The sequence below is a fragment of the Carassius carassius genome, chromosome 43, assembly GCF_963082965.1.
Source record: "Carassius carassius chromosome 43, fCarCar2.1, whole genome shotgun sequence".
Taxonomy (NCBI): Eukaryota; Metazoa; Chordata; class Actinopteri; order Cypriniformes; family Cyprinidae; genus Carassius; species Carassius carassius.
This window is the reverse complement of record NC_081797.1, coordinates 10225216-10250763: the sequence shown is the minus strand read 5'-3', so window position 1 is coordinate 10250763 and position 25548 is coordinate 10225216. Positions and strand designations below refer to the sequence as shown.

General features: G+C 41.5%; 1 protein-coding gene across 2 annotated transcripts in view; it reads right to left on the bottom strand.

Moving 5' to 3' along the window:
- The window catches only part of LOC132124535 (chromatin remodeling regulator CECR2), a 37430-nt gene that overhangs the window by 9967 nt on the left and 1915 nt on the right, over positions 1-25548 (bottom strand). For both annotated transcript variants that reach the window (XM_059535587.1, XM_059535588.1), the window contains exons 2-7: positions 4928-5022; positions 2456-2639; positions 2214-2341; positions 2048-2116; positions 1849-1916; positions 1199-1359 (exon numbers count right to left, since the gene is read on the bottom strand). In XM_059535587.1, the coding sequence (XP_059391570.1) occupies positions 1199-1359; positions 1849-1916; positions 2048-2116; positions 2214-2341; positions 2456-2639; positions 4928-5022 (705 nt within the window). The remainder of the gene's footprint in view (positions 1-1198; positions 1360-1848; positions 1917-2047; positions 2117-2213; positions 2342-2455; positions 2640-4927; positions 5023-25548) is intronic.

The window sequence follows — 25548 nt, the reverse complement described above, 5'->3', positions numbered from 1 at the left end:
GTGGAGTGCCCCTCCCACTACATTTCACATACAGTACAGACCAAAAGTTTGGACACACCTTCTCATTCAAAGAGTTTTCTTTATTTTCATGACTATGAAAATTGTAGCGTCACACTGAAGGCATCAAGGGCTATTTGACCAAGAAGGAGAGTGATGGGGTGCTGCGCCAGATGACCTGGCCTCCACAGTCACCGGACCTGAACCCAATCGAGATGGTTTAGGGGTAAGCTGGACCGCAGACAGAAGGCAAAAGGGCCAACAAGTGCTAAGCATCTCTCTGAGAACTCCTTCAAGACTGTTGGAAGACCATTTCAGGTGACTACCTCTAGAAGCTCATCAAGAGAATGCCAAGAGTGTGCAAAGCAGTAATCAAAGCAAAAGGTGGCTACTTTGAAGAACCTAGAATATGACATATTTTCAGTTGTTTCACACTTTTTTGTTATGTATATAATTCCATATATAATTCCACATGTGTTAATTCATAGTTTTGATGCCTTCAGTGTGAATCTACAATTTTCATAGTCATGAAAATAAAGAAAACTCTTTGAATGAGAAGGTGTGTCCAAACTTTTGGTCTGTACTGTACATGTACACAAAATTTTCGATACCCTAACCATCTTGAACTCCGGACTGCACATGCGCATCGCAGAGCTAGACAAGATGAATATTTGAGATTAAAAGGTATGTAAATTGTAAATGTTTTTAGAAATTAACAGATTGTTTCGCTAGATAGGACCCTTCTTCCACCGCTTGGATTGATTTTGAAGCTGCATTTAAACTGCATTTTGGAAGTTCAAACTCTAGGCACTCTATTTCTTTACAACTAAAGAAAGACTGACATGAACATCTTGGATGACAAGGGGGTGAGAACATTATCTGTAAATTTCTGTTCTGGAAGTGAACTACTCCTTTATTACAACTGATTTTGATTTTATGATTTTAAGAACAATACATTTTAAATTGAAAACATTTAAAAATATATTAAGTAGAAAATAATTGTATACATGTTTTATAAATTACAAGAGGTTAATCAAATTGTTCTCAAAGGACTTCTCAAATAAATATTTAAACATCCTACTGATATTGCTTAACTGCATATGCCACCATATTATTGCAATCTCTACTAAGATAATAACCTATATCCCAGTTTGACTCATAACGTGACTCATGATTGCATCACATGAGTGAATTCTCTCACCTTGTGTTCAATCATGTTTCTGATCTCAGACAGGAAGTTTTGAGTGATGATGCGGTGCAGGTGCCGGTCCTGGGGAGAGATTTTGTCCTTAACACTTTCGGCCAGATTGACCCACTGCTCCTCTGTGTCACACACCAGAGACCAGGCCCCACGCTCACGCTCTGGCAAGACATTACACAAATATCACCTCAACACTTTCAAAAATGATTAATATAAAAGATTAATCATGTTCAAATATCAGTTAAAAACCTCTAAAGTACACAAAAATGACAAATTATCAACATACAAAAATCTTATAAAACCAAAGCATCCTGATAAGAATTTGTCAGATACTACTAAATCTATTAAGCTACCAACCAGTAGCTTGAGCTTTGATCTCTTAAAAAAAAAAATCTCTATTCACCAAGCTGCAGTTGCTGGCGCAGTTACTAGCATATTATTTCTACTTCTGTCATAAAAGTGCCACATTTCATGCTTTTGCTGAAAAAGCATTTCATGCACATGGCAGCAGACATGCATTACAGCCGTCCTGAGCACATTAAGCAACTTACGATGCAGAATAATAATGAAGGAAATGGTGCTTCAATAACCCTATATTCTTTAGGTCTAAAACAAACTAAAAGAAGCAATACTTGAGTCCAGTGTCTCACCTATTACAGGCTTGGGCTCCACAACAATTTCATCCTCTTCCTTTACAGAGTCTTCCCACTCCTCCTCCCTAAAACAAGAAAGATTAGACACTTATCTGTCTAAATAATGCAACTTCAAAGAAACCAAAGTATGACTAGGAAGTCTTTGTACAACATCATTTAATACAATGCATTAAATGGATGTTTAAAGAGGTCTTACATGGCCAGTCTATCTTCAGACTGCTTTGGTGGCCTCCCTCTTCTTTTCTTTTCTCTGTCGTAACGGTCACTGTGAAAATGTTTTTTGCAAAGGTTTCTTTTATATACACTAACAAATATAAATGCATTTGTTTCTTGTAGGCTTTTGTGAAAGCACCTCTCCATACCTGTATTGGGGAGACATTGCTTCGACCGGCTCCTCTTTGTATAGCCGCGTACCATAAAAATACCAATAGAGGTCCCCATTCCCATCCTGTCCCAGAGGCTCAACACGTAAACTATCTGCATCCAGGCCCTGCAAAACCCAGCATTTTAGACAAAACGCATCGTGATCACTTCTGCTATGGTGAGTATTAAACAAACAAATGTAAAAGCTGTATCTGTTTTTGTGCCATTACAAGCTTGCTACCTTGAGCCGGTCAAAGACATCAGCAGCGTCAAGACGATAGTCACAGAGTCTGTGCAAGAGTTCCACCTGTGTGCGTGGTGGCAGCTCTTCAAACTGGTGCTCCTTCAGTGGATTGGCCTTCCCTTCTTCCAATTCCCAGCGGTAATTGATAATGTCTTCCAGGTAACTGCTAAAGGACTGAATCCTAAAAAAGTAAAATATTTTTGGTTACAATGTATCTTTAGGTCTTGAATTGACTAGTCATGTCAATTTCCAATCCATATGTCAAAAGAAAAAATGAAATGGAAGAGGCTGCCACTGTGGCTCTTCTAGTAAATGTAAATTCTAGGAGTTTTCAAAATGCAGACAAAATGCCCTGGCAATCTTTAGATTTGATAACAATAGGCAACAAGACATTTGCTGGGCTGATGCCTGGAAGTGGCAACATGTCAACATATTTCTGGAAAGTAATCATTGTCAGTGATCTCAGTAGATTATTCAGTCAAATGTCTTGAGGCAGTCACATGACCCTTTGGATACCCATTTAGGATTTTCCACTGCAATGTGTGCAGGTCTTTCTAAGCTAATAAATATTTTGAACAATTTTATTCACAACTTTGTTGTTTCTATCCAGCAAATTTTATTCAATATTTCTAAATTTGCTTATGAACATAAAACAACACAAACTATCTTCTTTGCAGCAGCCTTTCACACTGATGTTAAGTTATGATAATTCATGAATAAATTATATGTTTTAAGTTCTATTACTGTCTTTTTGTGATGACATAGGCTAGTTAGTTCTGGGTGGGGTCAATTCGATCAACCCAAAACCCAGTCCCTGGTGCTAATGCGTAGGGCAAGGGTAAGCCTCAGGACAACAGGAGAGAATGTAGAGAGTAAAAAAGGAGAGAAAGAATAGGCTTATCTTGAGAAAGCAGAATGATCTCTCTCACAGCTGCAGGCCCCCTGCCATTCCATCTTTCTCTGCCTCTCTCTCTCATCCGTAACACTCCCTCCTCCATGCTGCTGGGGCGTTTAGCACATGTAGAATGAAAAGGGCACTTCTGTGAAAGGCCAGTGCCCCGCGGCCTTCCCCTGGATGCCAGTTGCTGTCGAATCTAATAAAACCCTTCGTCCTGTTAACGGTCTGCCTCAGTATGCGAAAGGGATAATTCTTTCCTACCCAGTCATCGACCGGACTTCTTTTTGCTGCTGATGAGACACCGCTATGGAAAGGAGCTCCCTTTAGGGGCCAGTCATTCATCACAGCACTGACTCGCACAATAACTCACACTCTTTACTGGGATGGGGCCCATGGCCCCTTGACCTACTATTGCTGCAGGTAACCTAGCTGCATGGCTTCAGCACTACTACGGGCAACTGGTCACATGCAGATGGAAATGGATTCCGAGTCAAACACAGGATGTGGGTTGGGCAATAACATGCGCAAGATCTTTCAAGAGCACAGAGCAGGGTTGCTAAATCACCAAAAACAGTACAATACTCTCAATAAAGGAATATTTCCCATTCAATACAAGTTAAGCTCAATCAACAACATTTGTTGCATAATACTAAATGCTAAAAGCATGGCACTTGCAATGGAAGCTAATGGGACAATTCTTTAAGGAGGATTTAAAAGAACCATAAAATTGAAAATTTTATTAAAACACTAATGTTAAAATGTGTATATTATTTGTCCTTTAAAGATGTTTAAATCATTTTTTATCTTTTTAGGGCATTATGTTTTCATAGAAACAAAGCTGTAAAACTAGATATAACACAAAAAAGGCTGTGAAATGAATTAAGCAATTTCATCACACTAAAATCATGTTGATAGTCAAACTGTTTAAGTCTTGTGATTATACAATTAAAACTTTTTTTTCATTGTTTTAAGTTTACAGATTGGCCCTGTTCACTTATATTGTTAGCGACTCACTGTTGCCAAGATGTTAATAAAGGATAAGTGGAAATAACTATTTATGGAAATCAACCAGTGCTGTCAAACGATTAAACGCGATTAATCCCATTCAAAATAAGTTTTTGTAAATTTTGTTTGTTTATATATTAAATATTTTTATATATAATAGAAACCATATGAACATAAATATACACGTGAATAAATTCAAAATATATATTGTATGTATATTTATATAAACAACAAATATACAACAGTAGACACACACATACATTATTTAAACAAAAACTTCTATTGTGGATCCGATAAATCGCAATTAATCGTTTAACAGCGCTAAAATCAATATTATGCCACAAGTACTGACTGAGCTTTATTTTCTATTTTTAACCCACTTTTTTATTTTAGTTCAGTAATTTGTTTTGATGTTACAATTTTTAATTAAACTCTCGCCCTACTTTTTTTATTAAACGGTTTTACTCAGTTTATTATGTACGTCATAATATGGAAGAACAGAACTGTCGCATTGTGTACATTGTGACTAAGGTAGGAACAGGAAATACTGATGGTGATGCGCTTACGTGATGTCTCTTCGCTGGTAACATCCTTTCAGCAGGGAGCAGAGGAGGTCTGAGAGGAAGTCTTGGTCTTGTTTCAGTAATGCTTGCTCAAGTTCCTATCAAACAGAGAACAGCAGGCAGTGGAGGTTAGCTATTATAGCAGGGTTGAGTTTAACTAGCAGCTGCTTTTAAGAACTGATGAAATTATATCAGTTTTAACAGCCCAGCCTGACATTTTTATACCACTCTTTCACTGATGAGAAAACGCTGTAGCTAACGAAAGCCACATAGCGCGAGGCACTCACAGCAGTAATGTGGATTTATGAATTTCATATGGTCGTTTGACAGTTTCAGCTAAACAATATAACCTCCTGTTACAAAAGTCTCACTAAAGCTAAAAGTAAAGGGATGCAATAACAGATCATGTTTGACTACCTTTTAAGGTTGTCATTATGCATTATGACTGAAACCAGAGAAAGACAAATTGCCGTAACAAGGAACTGCCTGTAGAGTGATTGCACCACAGCCAGTTCAGGAACCAACCTGACAAACTTCTTTTGTTTGCAAGAGACATGTTAAAACCCTCTAAATGTGCACTGAAAGTTGGGTGAAAGTGGTGTCATCTTAATTAGATTTTTAAGCTGTAAGATTACACCACTACAAAGCACTTTTACACACCATTTGGCTTGGATAAACCCAACTTCCTGTATAAATGTTTGTTACTCATCCTCAAATGTCTTTGCTTTCTCACCTGTGTGTTATTGACATTTAGCCCAAGGTCAACTTTGACTGATTAATCAGTACATAGAGTTGGGGTATGTCACTTTAAGTACATTTAAGTATGTACAGTAATAATTAAGCTACAGTGGGTTTTGTGTAAGAAAGCTGCAGTCTTCATCTGTCCAAGCACACACAACACAATGCAATATGCAAATATTCAAAAGGATTAAATGCGCCTTTTGCATTAATTCCGACTTTCATAGTTAGCACACAAAACAGAGCCCAATTGTACTACAATAACTTATATAGTTCATTTTAGTTTAGTGGTGTTAACATGACCACATTTTCCAAGCCTTTCCAAATTGTAGCATCCTTGGTTCTCAACCTTGCACTTCAAAAATTTGAAGTAGTTGGACTTAAGCAATTTATCGTCCATCACTGGTCAATCTCAATTTTAAAAAGATGGTCACGCTTTTGTTTGGGGGCCAATTCTGACTATTAACTATGATGTTGCCTCAGTAAAGTTGTTAAGTTTGGGTATGGGGTTGGATTAAGTGATTACAATATGTTCATACAGAATAAAGGATTAACTTGTGTTTTATTAAGAATAATAAAAGCCAATATGCTAGTAATATGCAAGCTAATAAGAAACTAGTGAGAATTGATACCTAAACTAATGTGTTAACAAAAAGACAATTCTTTGCTTTAAAACTAAAAATCTAACTTTTAAAGTGAATTTAAACATACTTTGTGATGTGATGTTAAGTGCCAACAGTGGCACAGCTTTGGTCATAATTTCTTATTCCTGAAGCAAACTGATGCATTACATCATAACATCTGGCATAGCCAAGTCATGAAATATCTGGGCACCAGTTTAAGCTCAGTCCCTTCGAGGGGCAATTCATGAGCTATTTCCATCATGACCTTTGGCAAGACACTTTAGCCTGGGTTGCTCTGAAGGGATTTTCCCAATAATTAGTGCACTACAATTAGCTCTAGATGAAATCTTCAGCTTAATGACAATTCAAAGCAAATTACACATCTGAACAGGCTATGAAAACATTATGTAAAACCAATAATAATAATAAAAAAAACAAGTCACTGTCAATATAAATGAACAATGTATTACTAAAGGAATACGAAAGTATGACTGGAAACCACCTGACTTTGAACACCAAACAAGTTGGACGTATGGTAAAATCCTTAAGAGTAACTGCACTGAAAATGCACCCAAAAATTTTCCAGGTTCTTGATAAAGCAAATAAGATGGAACCTTGGTTTAACCTTGAACTCCGTCTTGAATTGTGTTGCAGCTATTGAGGGTATATGCAGTAAGTGGGACTGCAAACTCCAGCCAACTGAAAGGAGCAGAAGAGAAGTTAAGCGAAAGCATAAGCCCACAGCCACGGCTAGGCTGACCCAGCATGCACTTCTTTCTCATGCCCAATGTCACCAAGAAAGAGGGAGAGATAGAGAAATGTAAATGGTCAGTGCTGCATCACTGGTCCATCTCAACGAGCTTAGTGACTGCTGTTGCTTTCCTTTCACGAGAACTCACCGAGCCACTCAGTCCCTCAGGCAACAGGGAGCACTTTTAAGCTCCCGTATAAAACATCCTCTCCCCCTTTACCCCTTCAGAGCAGAGTGACACTACAAAATTAACTCAAGGGTGAGAGAGGCAGCCCATCCATTCATTGTGAGGTTCACTCAAGCTGCAGATTGCTATTTTTCTCTAGAGAAATGGCGGAGAGAACGGGGTCATGGAGGGTCAGCTCACACACCTGGCTGTGGAGAGGCACGGAAACCAGGAGCTCAGTGTCAGCAGGAGGAAAAACAGAGGGAGAGCTTGAAAAACAGGATGAGACACGTTTGTTGTTAAGGTGGAAAAATGCACTGTCCTTAGATTATTCTCTAGGAAAAGATGTCAATGGTATTGCTTAACATGCTGAATCTATTAGGCTATTTTGGGTTTATTGTTGAAGCAATTTAAAAGCTTTTAATTATCTCCTCCAGACACTCAAAGAGTCTAAAGTGTCCATGAAACTCCTTATTGAATGAGACCGTCTGCTCAGACATTAAGTCCAGAGGTAAAATGGATCCACCATAACAAAAAGACTTATGGCTGGGCAAATTTTGTACCTCTTCATGACTTCATCTATTTGTATCCGACTCACTCACACTCTGAATGTTTGGGGTTGTCATGAACATCCAGGATCATCTTCGAGTGATGGGCCATTCTGGCCTTCCACACATCCCTCAGATCCTCTGTTACGCCTACAAAACTTCCTGGTCCCTAGACAGTAAGAGGGCCAGAGTTGCCCCATCTATCAGTGCAGCCTCGACTTTGATCACACTTCAAACCTGAGGCCGACTGCGGGGGATTAACACAACCCCACTTCGCTTCTGAAGTGCCATTCAGTGGCTCAGATGGCAGAGAAGGGGAATTAATGTTGTGCGTGTCCTTTCCTCCACAAAGTCTCTTTTAACAGCTCCCTGAAGATCTCCGACCTCTATCTTCTTTCTTAACCAACTAGCAAAACAGGTATGGCAAGTGCACAGCACAGTTGGGTAAGAAACCAAAATGATAGCATTTGATGAGTCATTAGGTTAAAGGAACACGCAAATATTTTTGAAAATAGGCTCATTTTCCAACTCCTTAAACATTTGAGTTTTACCATTTTCAAATCCATTCAGCCGATCTCCGGGTCTGGCGGTAGCAATTTTAGCTTAGCTTAGCATAGATCATTGAATCTGATTAGACCGTGCTAGCATCTCGCTCAATAACCAAAGAGTTTCAATATTCTTCCTTTTTAAAACTTGACCTTTCTGTAGTTGCATCGTGTACTAACACCGACAGAAAATTTGAAAAGTTGAGATTTTCTAGGCCGATATGGCTAGGAACTATACTCTCATTCCAGTGTGATAATCAAGGAACTTTGCTGCTATACCATGGGTGCAGCAAGAGCAATGATATTACGCAAAAATCAGCCTATTTTCAACTATAGTAGCGTGTTCCATTAAAGAGAGTTCACCAAACAAATGACAATTCTGTTATCATTTACACGCTGTGTGATATTTCAGAGAGGTAGACTTGCCTTTAATAGTTCAAGCAAATCTTTAACATGGCTGACATGGTAGGTCATAAAGTTCAAGAATGTTTGTAGTGACACTACTGAAAACAGTTAATTAAATCATTAGTTTGTATATTTTATCAGTCTCGTAGTTAACTGAATTTCACTGATAAAGGTTTGTGTATCTGCCATGACAGCTTTGACAAAACTGAGCCGCTCCCAGTATCAGTCCTTGGTGCGCTCCAGAAGCACTCTACAGATGGTATACAGACAATTAACAGCTTTTGTTCGGTAAGAGAGCAACAGGAAGACCGTGAATGTCCCTCTATCTGTATAACGTCCACCCCACTCCCTGAATTGTATCTCTTGATAGCACACTTTCAACCTACATAACAGTACAGCAACATAATGAAGTAAAACTTTCACAACCTAACTGTAGATCTTACAATAACTTAAGACTTTTTTCTTATAAAGTTTTTGCAGTGCAACAGATTCTGATGAGCAATGCTGGACTGGCCGTTGATAATAATGTACAGTGGATTGATACAATCCAAATAAGTTATTGTCACTCTCTTCCAAAGAACTTAACCATGCATAAAAATGCTGCCCAAATAACAGTCACCAGTGAGAAAGTGCATTACCACTCATTCCTCCAGACATTCCAGATTTAGTCCTCTGACAATCCTAGCTCTTTATCCTTTCTACTGTAAGTAGAAAATAATTTTTTAAAGCATTTTTGAGTTCAATTTCAATAATATTTTGGTCATACCACCCATCAGTCAAATTTTAGAAAGGGTCAAGAGCAGGGTAGCTTATTGGCAGAGCTGGGCCACCCCTCTCAATGTCAGGGCCAGGTGCAACAGGTGGCCATGGATGGGTGGCCAGACACATCCAGGGTTTGGGATCATTGCAAGGCAACTGAATGGGGATCATTAACTTTAGGAAACAACATCTCATAAAAGCCTCCCCATATTCTCAAGTCTCTAGCGTGGCCTCCACTTGTAGGTCTTGTTGCCAACGTTTTGAAAAGGATATTAGCCTATATCAACAGGTGCAATAATGTGCTTATGTATAGACCATTAACACAGATGTAGTTTGTCAGGGAAAGTAAAACAAAACTGAGCACTGGGGCTTAACGCGTGCACAATGAACACAGAACAAAAATTAACAAATACTGCTTTTTATTCAAATATTCCTGCAAAAAAAATTAAACGGATTAAACCATGCCTTGTCAGTAAAAGTTAACTTAAAAAGTTAATAATAATAAAAAAAAAAAAGTACAATATATAACCTGAGAACATACTACAATATACAACTTATAATACAAATGTACATATATTTTTAATGATTTGACAATTTTATATTAATAACAACATAAATGTGTGTTGGCAGTGTGTGCACCCATCCACCCTATGATAAAAATTAGACGAGAATATCTCATAATCAATTAAGGTGTTTTGTTGTTTGATATAATGTATATAGTAGTCGTCATTTACTCCCGGCATCTGAGTCGCTGAAGGAGCAGTGGTTTACATTTGTTTTTGAAGGGAATGCGCACACGATCTACTTAAATGAGTTTATGTTTGCACAAATTATTTGTAATCCAGCTTCAGCAAAGAAGTGAATATAATGGTTTTTTTATGAATCTTTCCTAATGGCGATTTCCTTACAAATCACCTTTCCTAATAATGTCCTAGTTAGCAAGTTCCGCAGCTCGTCACCCTATGGAAGAGAGGGGCAGGGTGAGCAGAGCTCATTAGCATTTAAAGGGACATAACAGCAGAACAACAAAACAGTTTGTTGTGAAAAGAGCTTTTTTTGACAAGGTAAAAAGGGTGTTGTTTTACACTACACTGTTGTTTCACTGTTTTACACTTTATAGACTTTTCATTAACCCTCTGGAGTCGATTAACGCATGTTAGGAGTAATTTTCTCCTGATAACCCCGAAAAGAACTTAAATTACACTTTCAGTTTTAATAGTACAGATAAGAGCAATACATCAATCGAATCTGTAAAGGGTCTACTTTTTTTTTGGATACAGACATAACAAAACTTTGTGCACTTATAAAATAAAGATAACAAACAAGGTGTGCTGTCTGCAGCCTTTGTCTGCGCTGATCTCCATTTACAAACACGTCATTAAAATGAATTGTAACTCCGTGAATACTCAACGAAGAGACATGAGAGAGATATCTATAGAAAGCTTGACATGTCTACTTTTAAACTAAACAAGTGCTGCCGAAAACAAATATTCTGTGATAAAGTAATCCATATGAAAACAACACAATGTCTGTTTTTCACGTCTCCCTTCATTATGTCTAATGTGACCACGCCCCCGCGCTGAACGCGCTATTCAGATTCTAATGTTTCACTGAAGTTCTTCAAGTTCTTATTTCACTGTTTGCTTCGCGATGAGAGGAATAAGACATAATTCACCCCAAAAAGATGTGATGTGGTTGAGGATTTGAGAAATGGATTTCCTCAGAAAAAAAAAGAATGAAGCACTTTATTCAGCAGAGATCATAAACATGAGTAAGTCTCCTTTTATTTATTTATATACTTGTACTAGTTTTCACATAACGTGTAAACATTTTACTAGTTAGACTTTTTCCAAACTATAATTCCTGACTAAATGTATAATCAAGTGAAATATTATGAAGTTTCAATAACAATATACAATACTATACCATTCAAAAGCTAGATGTAAATAATATAAATGTGACAAATAAATGTAACTAACAAATGGTGTTCTTTTAATGCATCCCCCTAAAAAACCTGAAACATTTCTCAGCTCTTATCAACATGAATAATAATAATAATAATAATAATAATAATAATAATAATATTAAATGTTTTTTTTTTTGTTGTTGCTGTTGTAGAAAATAAGATTGTTAAAAGGATTTCTGAAGGATTGTGTGACTGGAGTAATGATGCAAACAATTAGTTTGAAAGTCAACTTTGATTGTTCCTAATAAACTGTTTAACTGCTCCCCCAAGTGGATATTAAATTATGTTGTGGGATAATTAAATATATTCTAAATAAACTACAAACAAAATTATATACATTTATTTTGTTCTCACATTCTTTCTTGTAACTCTTCCCTCTCAGTGGCACAGATGACTGAGAGGCTCATTATGCAGCTCTGTCACGTCCGGTGTTACAGCAAACACGGAGAGGGAACCAATTGCAGGTAAGTCATTTATTAAAGGGAAATCCAAAGGGGTAAACAGTCCAGGCAGGGTCAAAACCAGAATATCCAAATCCAACACAAACAAGACACGAAGGCAAGGCAAGATGACGGACATGAATTAACAGCAACATTAAACAAGGACTCCGTAACACAGACTCAGACAGACCGGGTATAAATACACAGAAGGATAATGAGGGAACCGGAGACAGGTGGGGAACAATCAATACTCAACAGGAGGAAGGTGACCAAATAAGGGAACAGGAAGTGATAAGGAGACAGACACCGTGAGAAAGGAGGACACCTAGTGGAAACCCAGGGAACACAACCCAGACACTGTGACAGGACCCACCCTCTACGGAGCGGCTCCCAGACGCTCCACGACAAGACACGACACAGACCAGGAGGGAGGCGGACAGGTGGAGGCTCAGGGGGAGGGACGGAGGGCCAGACTCACTGAGGGGAACAGACAGAAACATAACAGAAACCAAGAAACACAAAACAGAAGTCCATGAAGGACATCATGTGGTGCCCCCCAGGGCGGAGCAGAAGACCACCACAGCCGTGTGGTCAAGGCGGAAGCCCCCCAGGGCGGAGCAGAAGACCACCACAACCGTGTGGTCAGGACAGAAGCCCCCCAGGGCGGAGCAGAAGACCACCACAACCGTGTGGTCAGGACGGAAGCCCCCCAGGGCGGAGCAGAAGACCACCACGTCCTTGTGGACGAAGCCAGAGTCCTCCAGGGCGGAGCGGAAGACCCCCACAACCGTGTGGTCAGGGCGGAAGGCCCCCAGGGCAGAGCAGAAGACCACCACAGCCATGTGGTCAGGACCAGAGCCCCCCAAGGCGGAGCAGACCTCCATGCGGCTGGACCAACGGGATGACGAATCTCTGGTAATCCCCTGGTGTCCTTACTGGACTCCAGAAGATTGGTGCTGGCCTGACACTGCTCATGAAGATCATTGGTGACTTGCATTTGCTCATGAAGATCAATGGTGACTTGCCCTTGTTCATGAAGATCAGAGGTGACGTGCCCTTGTTCATGAAGATCACCGGTGACTTGACTCAGTCCTTGAAAATCACCGGTGACTTGACTTGACTCTGAAAGGTCAACGGTGACCAGCCTAGTCTCTGGAGGATCAGCGGAGACTAGCCCTGACTCTGGAGGATCAGCGGAGACTAGCCCTGACTCTGGAGGATCAGCGGAGACTAGCCCTGACTCTGGAGGATCAGCGGAGACTAGCCCTGACTCTGGAGGATCAGCGGAGACTAGCCCTGACTCTGGAGGATCAGCGGAGACTAGCCCTGACTCTGGAGGATCAGCGGAGACTAGCCCTGACTCTGGAGGATCAGCGGAGACTAGCCCGGACTCTGGAGGATCAGCGGAGACTAGCCCTGACTCTGGAGGATCAGCGGAGACTAGCCCCGACTCTGGAGGATCAGCGGAGACTAGCCCCGACTCTGGAGGGTCAGAGTCCTGGAGGTGGACTGGTGGCCATCTTGTACTGTGACGCTGGACCAGTGGCCAATTTGGGCTTTGGCGCTGGGTTAGCGGCCATCTTGTGCTGTGGCGCTAGGCTGACGGCCATCTTGGGCTGTGGCGCTGAACCGGTGGCCAAAGTGGGCATTGGCGCTGGGCTGGCGGCCATCTTGTACTGTGGCGCTGGACCGGTGGCCAATTTGGGCATTGGCGCTGGGTTGGCGGCCATCTTGGGCTGTGGCGCTGGAACGGTGGCCAATTTGGGCATTGGCGCTGGGTTAGCGGCCATCTTGTGCTGTGGCGCTTGGCTGGTAGCCATCCTGGGCAGTGGTGCTGGACTGGCGGCCATCTTGGGTTGTGGCACTTGGCTGGTAGCCATCCTGGGCAGTGGTGCTGGACTGGCGGCCATCTTGGGTTGTAGCGCTTGGCTGGTTGCCATCCTGGACAGTGGTGCTGGGCTGACGACCACCCCTCCGGAAGAGACAAAAGTGGCTGGGGCATCCCACCGAAGCCGATGCTGCAGGTAGCGCACGAATTCCCAGAATTCCAGTGTCTCTAACTGCGCCATCTCCTCCTGAGACACTGGATCATCCAGCCCGCCATTGAAATAGTCCTTGAGGGCCGCATCGTTGTAGCCCATGCCCTCGGCCAGGGACCAGAACACCTGAGCCAGGGCACCCACTTCATTGCCCTCTTGGCGGAGGGCGGTCAACCGCAGGTACTTGGTTCGCCGCTCCGCCATCTTGGCTGGGGAACGGAAAAATGACATACCGTTGGTTCCTACTGTGACGGAGTCCTTCTGTCACGTCCGGTGTTACAGCAAACACGGAGAGGGAACCAATTGCAGGTAAGTCATTTATTAAAGGGAAATCCAAAGGGGTAAACAGTCCAGGCAGGGTCAAAACCAGAATATCCAAATCCAACACAAACAAGACACCAAGGCAAGGCAAGGCAAGATGACGGACATGAATTAACAGCAACATTAAACAAGGACTCCGTAACACAGACTCAGACAGACCGGGTATAAATACACAGAAGGATAATGAGGGAACAGGAGACAGGTGGGGAACAATCAATACTCAACAGGAGGAAGGTGACCAAATAAGGGAACAGGAAGTGATAAGGAGACAGACACCGTGAGAAAGGAGGACACCTAGTGGAAACCCAGGGAACACAACCCAGACACTGTGACAAGCTCATTATGCGGGCCTTTGTCTTCTCAGGTGTAAATCACAATGATATTCATGATAGTAAACGACTACTCGCATTTGACTTTTACCAACAAAAAGTGTCTTAGAAAATTTAAATCAATATATTGTTTTCTGTGAGTGAGTAAACAAGATGATTTTCACAATTTAGAAAGAAAAATTCTAGGCTACAAGCACCAGTTCTCAAAAATCCCGGGAACCATTGTTCTTTATGTGTTTTTTTTGCCTTATTCAAGTGTTTTAACATTTGTAGTTTTTCACTAACCACGTATAACATTAGGGGTGTGCACGGATAGTCGAACATTCGAATATTCGTTCTGCTCTAATTATTCGATAAATAAAAATTATATTCGAATTTTGCACACAAAAAAAAAACAAGTTCACAATAAAACCTAATATGCAAGCAAAAAATAATTAATGAATCAATAAGGGGCCGTTCACATATCGCGCCTAAAAACGCGTGGAAAACGCTAGGCGCGCCGCTTTCTCCTTCTTTCCGAAGCGCTTGGGCAAAAGCGCTCCTGAGGCATCTGCCTTTGCTAAGCAACAGTGACCAGCTCTCTCCATGATGACGCGGAAATTTCAGCAAAGGAAAAATGGATTTGCAGCACAAAAAAAAAAAAAAAATCGCTTTCAGTAGCTCTGCTACTAAATTTATGATCAGCTGTTCCTTCATCTTGGCTGAGGTTTCAACGTTGTTACGGGAAAGAATGAAGCTGAATGTTTAGTTCTTGTCACATGACCTGCGGTGCGCTTGCGGCATTCTGAAAAGTTGAGAACGCATCGCGACCACGTCGCTTCCATTATGAGCACGCATACCGCTTACTGCATGATCACGGCTATCAAAGTGTCTATATGAATCGAGAGAGTGGATTATTTACTTATGGCGCATTTGTGTTATTACCATCTGTATAAGTGGCCATCAGCACATCAGCACTTATTTGCATGGTAATTTATTGTAAATGCTGCATTTTTAGCAATCTCAGGATTTTCTGTAACTGGCAAACAAAGTTAAATCTTTTTTTTTTTTCTTGTCATTCTTATTTTTCTTACTCAAATATTCTTATTGTATTTTTCTAGTGCTCAAATAAATCACTTATTTGATATCTAAGTTTCTGTCTAGTGTTTTATAATGGAAAAAACGTCTCCGGTTACTATCGTAACCTCGGTTCCCTGAGAGGCGGGAACGAGACATTACGTCAGCTAAGACGTATATGTAAACTCCTCCCTTCTCCACTTTCGCTGAAATCTTATTGGCTAATGCCAGCTGGGGACAGCTGTCCAATTGACGCAAAGCAATGCAAATACTAACAGGTCAGCGGGCAGTATAAAATGCATGGGCGCGGAAATTACGTCAGAATCACGACTGAACGCTAGCACAGCTGATCAAACAGCGACCACGGCGGCTAACGTAATGTCTCGTTCCCGCCTCTCAGGGAACCGAGGTTACGATAGTAACCGGAGACGTTCCCTCTCGAGGCGGTAACTCAACATTACGTCAGCTAAGACGTATAAAATCCCACCGTGAGAGCAGTGAAGATAAGCCCTGAACGGAGTCAATCACCCCCACACATAAGCAGGACAGTTCTAGCCAATGGCCGTGTCGCTAATAGAGATGTTCCAATACCCTTTTTCTCTTCCCGATACCGATTCCGATACCTGGGCTCAGGGTATCGGTCGATACAGAGTACTGATCCGATACCTGGGTGTATCTGTATATACAGCTGTATATACAACTAGCCCTGTGTAAATTGCTAGAATTATTTAATGGTGTGATTCAGACTTATCCCTTTAATAAAACATGAACAAATACATGGTGAACTACTGTATTTATTACAGTATTTTTATTATCTGACATGAATTTGACAGTAATATTATTTATTTTCTTAAGCGAAAAAGAACTTCAAATGCAGCCAAAAATCTAACACCGCAAACTAAAAAGGGTATTTTAGTTTTACAATTTAACTGTATAAAATACTGCAACAAATAAATCTAGGAATATAAATTATATATTAATCAGATAATCTCTTTACAACAAAACAAGTAAAAAACAAGCAACCGTCTAGGCATAATTATTATTATTAATAGAGACGTATTATTATTACTAAATAGAGACATAGCTTGACCAACAAGTCATGACTTGACTTGATTATCGGTACTACAGAGACGCTGGTATCATCACATTTTTACATTTTCAGCACCGACTTGGTAGTGAAGTGGCAGGACTTGTGGCATCCCTAGTCGCCGTTTTACTGTCTGGTTGGTCTGGTTGGTCTAGTCTGAAATACTGCTAGACAGCGGACATACTGCTAACCACTGATCTATAATATAGAAGCGGCTTCACTGTCTGTTGGCAGTTTAGAACGCGATGAGCGATCCAGTCATATATAGATCAGTGCTGCTAATGCGTTTTCATTTCTTCTTCACTGCTCTAAACAGGAGTTTCTTGTGGCAACACAGCACAACTTCCTGTGTTTGCAATGCATTCTGAGCAGCGAAGAAGAACCGTGCAGCGGTTAGGCAAAGCTAGCGGTCATAACTAGGTCTTAAGAAAAAGGTATCGGATCGGTATATGGTTTCATGTACTCGCCGATGCCAGAATTTGTTTTGGTATCGGTGATATTTCTGATACTAGTATCGGAATCAGAACAACAATAGTCGCTAAGAGTGCTTGCATCTGATAGGCGTAAATAGACCAATGAGACATCTGCTCCAACCCTAACATAATTTGCATAACTTCAAGCAATAAATCGAAGTCTGCACTAACCAGGGCAGACACAACGCAATAAGCACTCAAGCATGAGAGTTAAACAGAGTCGACGCATTTGCGGTGACCACTGCATAAACCATATAAACCATAACACAGAGTTAGCAGCCATGGTAACTACTGTATAGCTGGTTATAACAGAATGAATAAAACTTAATATAAACTCACCGAAAGTACATGTGACGCTACAGAAGGTACATCCAGCTTGTAAAACCTGGCGATTGTGTTCTGGGAAGACCAGCCAGCAGCAAAACATAAATACTGGATAGACATACCTCTAGACCAGGCCCATGAGGAAGCATTTATATTGTCCTCGCAGAATGAGCTCTGATGTTGAGGGGATAATCCTTCCCCTGGCATTCGATAGCATCCACGATCCAGTGAGAAAGTCTCTGTTTAGAAACAGCACGTCCCTTATTACATCCACCAAGCACACGAACAGCTGGTCCGACTGACGAAAGGCGGCCGAGCGATCCATATACATCCGTAAAACCCTAACAGGGTCCCGGCGCTCTAAACATCAGCGGCACGCGAGGCTGACGGCTCAGCAGATAAGGCGGGCAGTGAAACAAAACGGTGTATTGAGTGACTTCGGAACGAAACCCGGTCTCGGCAAGAGAGTGACATTACAGTCGCCAGGTCCAAAACCGATGCAATATCGTTCACCAAAAACTCATGAAAGTCTCCAAGGCGCTTCGCCGAGGCGAGAGCAAGAAGCAAAACAGACTTCAGGGAAGCTCATTAACCGCAATCGAAGCTAAGGGCTCGAATGGTAGTAAGAGATAGAGCCAGAGCGTGCTTACCGATCATTTGCCCGTCAACCGGGGAACGAAAAGCGGCAATAGCGGTCACATACACCTTCAGCGTGGATGGTTTCAAACTCCCGCTATCCATACTGTGTTGTAGAAACCGCAAAACATCCGACACGGAACAGGTCCCCAGGTCAATATAAATGTCCTCGCACCATTTTGTGAAAACTCCCCACTTCAGCGCGTAGCAGCGACTGTTTGATGGTGCGCGCATCTCTGTAAGCGTGTTCAGCACTCATGAGTGCAGAGTGTCCCGCTTATTAGGGTCCCCGCAGCGGCCACACATGAAGGTTCCACAGCTCGGGGCTGGGGTGCCATATTGTGCCGTTCGCCTGAGACAGCAGGTCTTGCCTGAGGGGGATTCGCCATGGGGGAGCCATCACTAACTCCCTCAGGTCCGGGAACCAGGGCGGATTCGGCCAGTTTGGGGCCACGAGTATAACTGATGCTCTCTCCTCCCTGATTTTGCACAACACAGGCCGGAGGGAACGTGTAAGCCTGGCTTCCGGCCAACGCGATGTCAGAGCATCTCCCGGCAGGGGGGAGTGAGATAGCGAGAAGAACGTCTGACAGTGAGTGTTCTCGCTCGTGGCAAACAAATCCACTTCCTCCCTCCCAAATCATTAGATCTGATCCTGGGTGAAGCCTCCATCTCCTTGACATATCCGGGCTGTTCCACGGTCTCAGAGTGCTGAAGCAACTGTGAATGACCGTTATGTGCTTGTGGACCGAAGACCACGCTCTCGGCGGAACTCGAGGTACAGCCAAAACTGTAGCAGCCGCAATGTAGCAGACCCAGATGGCACACTGAAGAAGCCGCCGCCATCAGTCCCAGAAGCCTCTGAAATTCTGTCAGGCTCGCCGGTGGCAGTGGGCCTCATTCCAGCTGTTTTCCGAGCCACTCTGGCTCTGAGGGCGCACACTGGCAGCTCGGCACAGTGGGCGCACGTGTGGTCCGTGTGAGGCTCCCCGGCAGGTCACACAGAACTGGTGAAGGTCCGAATCTAGCAGTAGCAGCCATCGGTTGCGGAGAGGAAAAACAGGGCGAGTAGTCCTCTATTGCAACTTCCACGATGAGTTCGATAAGACTTCTAGCGTGAAGAAAGAGATTCTGACTTAATTTTCGGCTTGGAGGAGTTCCCATATACGTCTTAGCTGAAGTAATGTTGAGTTACCGCCTTGAGAGGGAACTATGCAGTGGTATGTTTAATGACAAAATAGTTTGTAGAAGCCTTCAATACGGTTGGTAAATATTTTTTTTATATTTGGGGTGTGGGGGGTGTAGACAGTCTCAAAAAAATTTACAGGAGTCTCATTTTTCATTATATCTTATTCAGATTTGAAATAGAAACTCATGAGACATGTGACTTTCAACCCATTACTTTTCTAGATTGCTCCAGGTATCATTTCATGTATTTTCATATCAAATAAAAAAATATTTAAGTGTGGTAAAAAAAATAACTCAAGGCACTTCAGAGTCTATAACTTTTAATATTTTTGAGCATTATCAAATCTGGTTGATAAAAAGTAAAGCCCAAAGAGTCTTCTTTCCAAAGACACCAAAATTATGTTTGTAACACACTGAAGTAGGAAACTGTTACAATTATAAGTTAGGTAGAGCACTTTCAGCTGTGAGTCCCATAATGGGGGGTTCTGGCTAACAGGTTAAATACCGTTCATTCAAATATATTTTTTTCATAACAGAATCAAAGTAGATATGAATTCAGCTACCTTTACTACCAACTAGTTGCAAGCCAAGCATGTTGTAGCAGGGTAATATTCAAAAAACGACAGGGTTTATTAATTATAGCATAGAAAAACCAAAAAGAAAGTCTAATTTCAGAATTCAGGTTGAGTTTACATTAATGCATTTAGAAGACACTTATCCAAAGCAACTTACAGTGCATTTAATGCTGTACATTTTCTTTTCTTTACCAGTATGAGAAAAAAAGAGGTCAGAACAAACTGACATTGACCATTTTTAACATCAGTGAACCATGGCTTCAACCATGGCTTCTCTCCAAACAACTGTTCCCAAGAGCAGATGAGTGGGTCTAGCTGGTCCATTGTTACAAACTCGCCTCTCAAAAGCACAGACAACCCCCAGCACACCCCTCCAAAACACACACACGCGCTCTCTCTGCCACCTTCGCTATAGGCTGAGGGTGCCTCACGTCTCATGCAAGCAGCCTCCCCCACCATCCAACTCCATCCTGCAGGGTGACATTCCCACTGGAGCCCACATCGGTGCCACCCCCACCTACTCAACTGTCTGCGGGGGGAGAGAGAGCTGCAATCCCTGATGACACACTAAACATCAAATTTCCCATCACGCTCTTACGAGCTCCCAGCAGGTTCTTGCATCATGCTGCCACGAGCAAAAAACAGCACGTCGCTCTAAGGAACACCTGACAGTCACACTAAGCGGGTTAACACACAACCCGAAAAACTAGGACCACAATGGGGGCTTCGATTTCATCCCAGACGAAACACACAAGCAACGGCGTGTGGAGCGGCAGCCTCAAACTGGAGACAGACACTGGGAGCCATGGGGTGCTTCAACAATGGAGCCGCCTGAAACAAACACCCCAGAGTACAAACCCCTCCACCCTGCTCCACCCGTACCCCATGTGGAACCATCGGATACATTTACTTCTGCCCTCACCTGTCAATCAGAGGTGCAGAGGTGGGGGAGGGGAGTTGGGGATCACAATGTGGATGGATACGGTGATTAAGGCAGAAGTGTTGTGCACATATGATGGATTCACTGTTGCATGGGGTCATTATTTAACACATGAAGAATGCAAAGGCAAAGCAAAACTTGACACCATCATGCTAGGTGGTTGTTATGCAGTTGCCAAAGTGTTATGAGTAGTTTTTGGAATCAGAGAAATCGGAGACACTGATAAATTTGTCTAGTATTCCATACTTCAAGTTTGGAGTCATGAGATTTTTAAATGTTTTGAATTAAGTTTCTTATGATCACCAAAGCTTCATTTGTTTGATCAAAAATACAATAAAACAGTAATATTGTAAAATATTACAATGTTAATCTATTTTAATTAACTATTGTTTTAATGTAACGTATCCCCGTGATAGCCAGTCTGAATTTATAGCATCATTACTCCAGTTTTTAGTGTCTCAGGATCCTTTAGAATGTTGTGAATGATGTGCTGCTGAAGAAACATTTCTAATTGCCAATGATGAAAACCGTAATGCTGCTTCAAATTTTTCCAAAGGATTGTAAACAAAGTATTAATAAAAATTTATTTGTAAAGGAAATCTGAACATTATAAATGTCAGACACTTTTGATCAAATTTAATGTATCCTAATGGAAGTATGTGATTAGTTTCAACAACTAATCACATAATGGCAAAAATCTTAAGTCTGAAGACTTAGAGAGATCATTCACATTGCAAACAGTGTGGGACAAGAAAGTGTCTTGGCAAACTAATAGTGATACTGTTAAAAATGCATGAATTTCTTCTCATCTGGTTGACTGGAGTAGACGGTTTAAAATATCCTGAATGAAGGTGGGTGAGAGCGGTCCTTTTCAAGCAACAGCATCTGGGGTCTGAAATAAGGCCCGATGACCCATTAGTTATTGATGGTGCAAATCCCAAAGCCAGAGCTCACATCCTCCTCCTCTAAACCACGGAAGCTCTACTGAGGATGAGTCCCTCACACATCAAAGCTACTAATTCAACACAGGCTTCACACATGCACGCGCAGACATACTTATGGCCATCCTTCTCAATCAGCACCCGGTGTTGGAGCAAAACGAAGCACTACAGATCCTCCTGACACAAATCCATTTTCCTCATCTTAATCCATCTGCTTTTCAAAACAAGAGCCACTGTCAGCTCCCGCTCCGCCATGCCCCATTGAGATTAAATCTCCCTTTACAATCAAGCAGCACGAGGCATTAAAGAAAAGGTGCCCCAGACGAACACCAGCACCCAGTTATGACCATCTCGGCTCTCCGGGGGGAGAGGCAAAGAAAGCCACCATCTGTGATTTAGTCATGCTCATGCCAGGGCCAATGATGGAGCAGCAGTGTGCGAGTAGGAACATGAATGAGGCTCTATTCAACATTGGCAGAACACACAAGCCCAAGTTGGGTGGAGGAAAGAGCATAAGGGGGCACTTGTATCCGGAGCTGAAGGTGAGATGAAAAAGATGAAAGGCAGGGAGTCCATGATAATCCACTGGGAAGACACAGAGGAAATTCTGCCATGTAAAAGATCATGGACGAGACAAACAGCTGTCAGCGAACATGTGGATGTGCTATGTCAGAGCTTGAAAATGGCTCAATGAGCTCTTGCACAAGGGCCTATGTTATCTCTGACAGAGACAAGCGTTAATTAGTCTGAATTATAAACCCGCTCAGTCACAGATTCTCATTAGAAAAGACAGAGAAACAACTATCAAACCGGTGCAAAAGGAGTCCAGCCACAAGAGGTAATCTTTGCAAATCTACAACAACAGCAAAAAATATATAATGAATTATAGACATGGATTACCATTACCAACTCCATATAAAAAAAGTCTACATTGTGAGATATAAAGTTGCAATTGTAAGAACCCTGTAACGATCTACCTAAATGAGTCTATGTTTGCGCGAATCATTTGTGATCCAGCTCCACCTACAGAAGAAGTGATTTTTTTTTTAAATGAATCTTTGCAAATCGCCTTACCTAATAAAGTGCTAGCCAGCCAGTTTCACAATTAATGTGGCTAAAGTTTACCATCTCTCAAGAGAGCAGCTCGGTAGAGAGGCGCAGGGTGAACAGAGCTCATTTGAATTTAAAGCGGCATGCAGGAAAACAGCTTGCTCTGAAAAGAGCTGTTTTTGACAGTAATTAGGGTGTTGTTTTACACTACTACTGAGAAATTTTAACCAGAGTATGTTATGGACTTTTCATTAAGACCCTAAAGAATCATATCAACCTGTGGAAAATGGGCATCTGACTACCCCTTTAAAATATGACTACTTATAGTTGCGACTATTTCATTTACAGATGTTTGGTGTAAAATTTTGTTTCGTTTGATGAAATTAAAGTGCCCCATTATGTCTTTTCGAATATTACCTTTCATGCAGTGTGTTGACCTTGTTTTTGACCTTGCTTGCAAGGAGACTCATAAAACAATATTTGCAACCTTAAAAATGGCATAATCGGGGCACTTTAATACTTTTATTCATCAAAGAATAGACATAGTGTCGCAAAAGACAGTGTCACAAAACATTTTTTATTTCAAATAAACGCTACTCTTTATATATAAAAAAATGCATCATGGTTTCTACAAAAATATTAAGCAGCTTAAGCAGTTTTCAACATTGATGGTGATGATAAAGTTCTTTGAGCAGCAAATCAGCATGTTAGAATGATTTCTGAAGGATCATGTGACACTGAAGACTAGAGTAATGATGCTGAAATTTTAGCTTTGCATCAAAGGAATTTTAAATCTTTTTTTTTTTTTTTTTTTTTTTTTTACTGTATTTCTGATCAAACAAAAGTAGCCAAAATGCATTAGAGAATTTTCTAAAAAAAAAAAATAAATAAATAAAACAACACTTACCAATCCGAAACTTTTGACCTGTACTGCAAAAATTTGTAAGTCAACAAACTGGCATATGGTTTAGGAGAAATAGAAATGGCTGCAAATCTATTAAAAGCATCAAATTAACGCAACCACTGTCAATTCTTACACAATTAAAGAATGCTTGTGATGGTTGGTTCCCTAAAATGAGAACTTTGAGTTATCAGCTCAATGAGCTTGTCTTTCTCTAGCTCCCCATACTTCTAACTTTGCCAACCAAATATAATCAATTCAGAAACTAAATTAAGTCCCAGTCCCATCTTTTGCAAAGGCAAACACTTGGAACAAATGCTCACAGATCAATTATCCACCCACTCTCTAGACACCATTAAATTGATAATGAAGACATGAAAACAGACCAGCAACAAAACACCAACTCTCATCCTCTGTGTGGAGTCGGCTGGCTCTGTCCTCCGGCTGTGTTTGCGCATGAGGGGTGAGGGGGGACATCCTGAAGGACACGGCCTCTCTCAGCTCTTGGAGGTGGTGAGATTTCAGGGCTCGTTTCACAGCCACACTGCCAGGAAATCAAGCGTGCTTCACACAGACAAAGAGTACGGAGAGAGCCCAAGCGAATAAGGCCTCTTCCTGCCGAGCCCTTCTCTCATCTAGGGGAGAGATATGGAGCACGACTGTGAAGTGTAACCAAGGAACAATGCGCAAGGAGCCGTTTTGTCAGCTTGCCAAGACGATTCTCCATTGTCAGCCCCCAGAACGGATCCTGAGAAGAAAAGGAGCTGGCCAACACCTTAAACTTCACACTGGATCATTGCCTTTGTAATATCCACTGTGCTAGACACACAAAGCTTGTGACACTCCTCAGCAAATTCAATCATTCAGTGGTTTTCAGCCTTATGGCAAAATATTGCCAGATTGTTTGATAAAACAAGATGCTTTCCCTGTTTATAATTATTATAAAATGTTCAGAAGTCATTGTTTGAATGAACTGACAAACAAATATTCAACAGGTAAGATTGTTAAGGGCTACATGACAAATCAGGTGAATGAGAAAATCAACGTGTAAACTAAATCTGCTCATTTAAGACAAACAGCCAGTCATACAGCCACCTTATAAGGTAGGCTTTCTCCATCGCAAAAGACATTGTATCCTCTTACAAATGGATTTGCTTTCTATTTACTGAACTATCCACCTGCTTTTTTTAGACATCGGATAAGATCAACAAGGGCTGAAAACAAACAGGTGAGGTTCATGAAAATGTCAGCTAAGCCGATGGATCACCAAATAAGCGAGTTGCTGGGAAATCTGCTTTGATTACATTCCCATCAACTTGTGTTGACTGGCTCAAGGCAAATGAGATGACAAAGTTTGACATATCCAAAGTGGATGCAAGAAAATTTAAGGATTTTGTCAAGGATTTACAATGTCAAAACATGTTCAACGTTCATGGTAATGCAAAGACAACAGAATCTTTACCGTGTTCAATAGCCACTCTAACACTAGTAAGCATTGGGACAATTGAGATCACAATAGAAGACTGGCGCAATGTGAGGGATGACTTGAAAAACGTCTCAATCACAAGCAACCGATTAGATTATTCACAGTCCCATTCACGCACGGCTGCGAAGTAACCAGGATACTGAAGTGGGACTGAGAGCCTTTGTGCTGAATGACCTTGGACACCTACACTGAATGCAATTAGGATGCAAGGATGAATCGCAAAACAGTCAATGACTTGCGCCTGACACAGACTCCCACCCTCTGAATGTAAATCCTTTGACACTGCATTGACAGACAGTGCCTGTAATCTGGGATCAAGCCTCAAATAAGATTACCA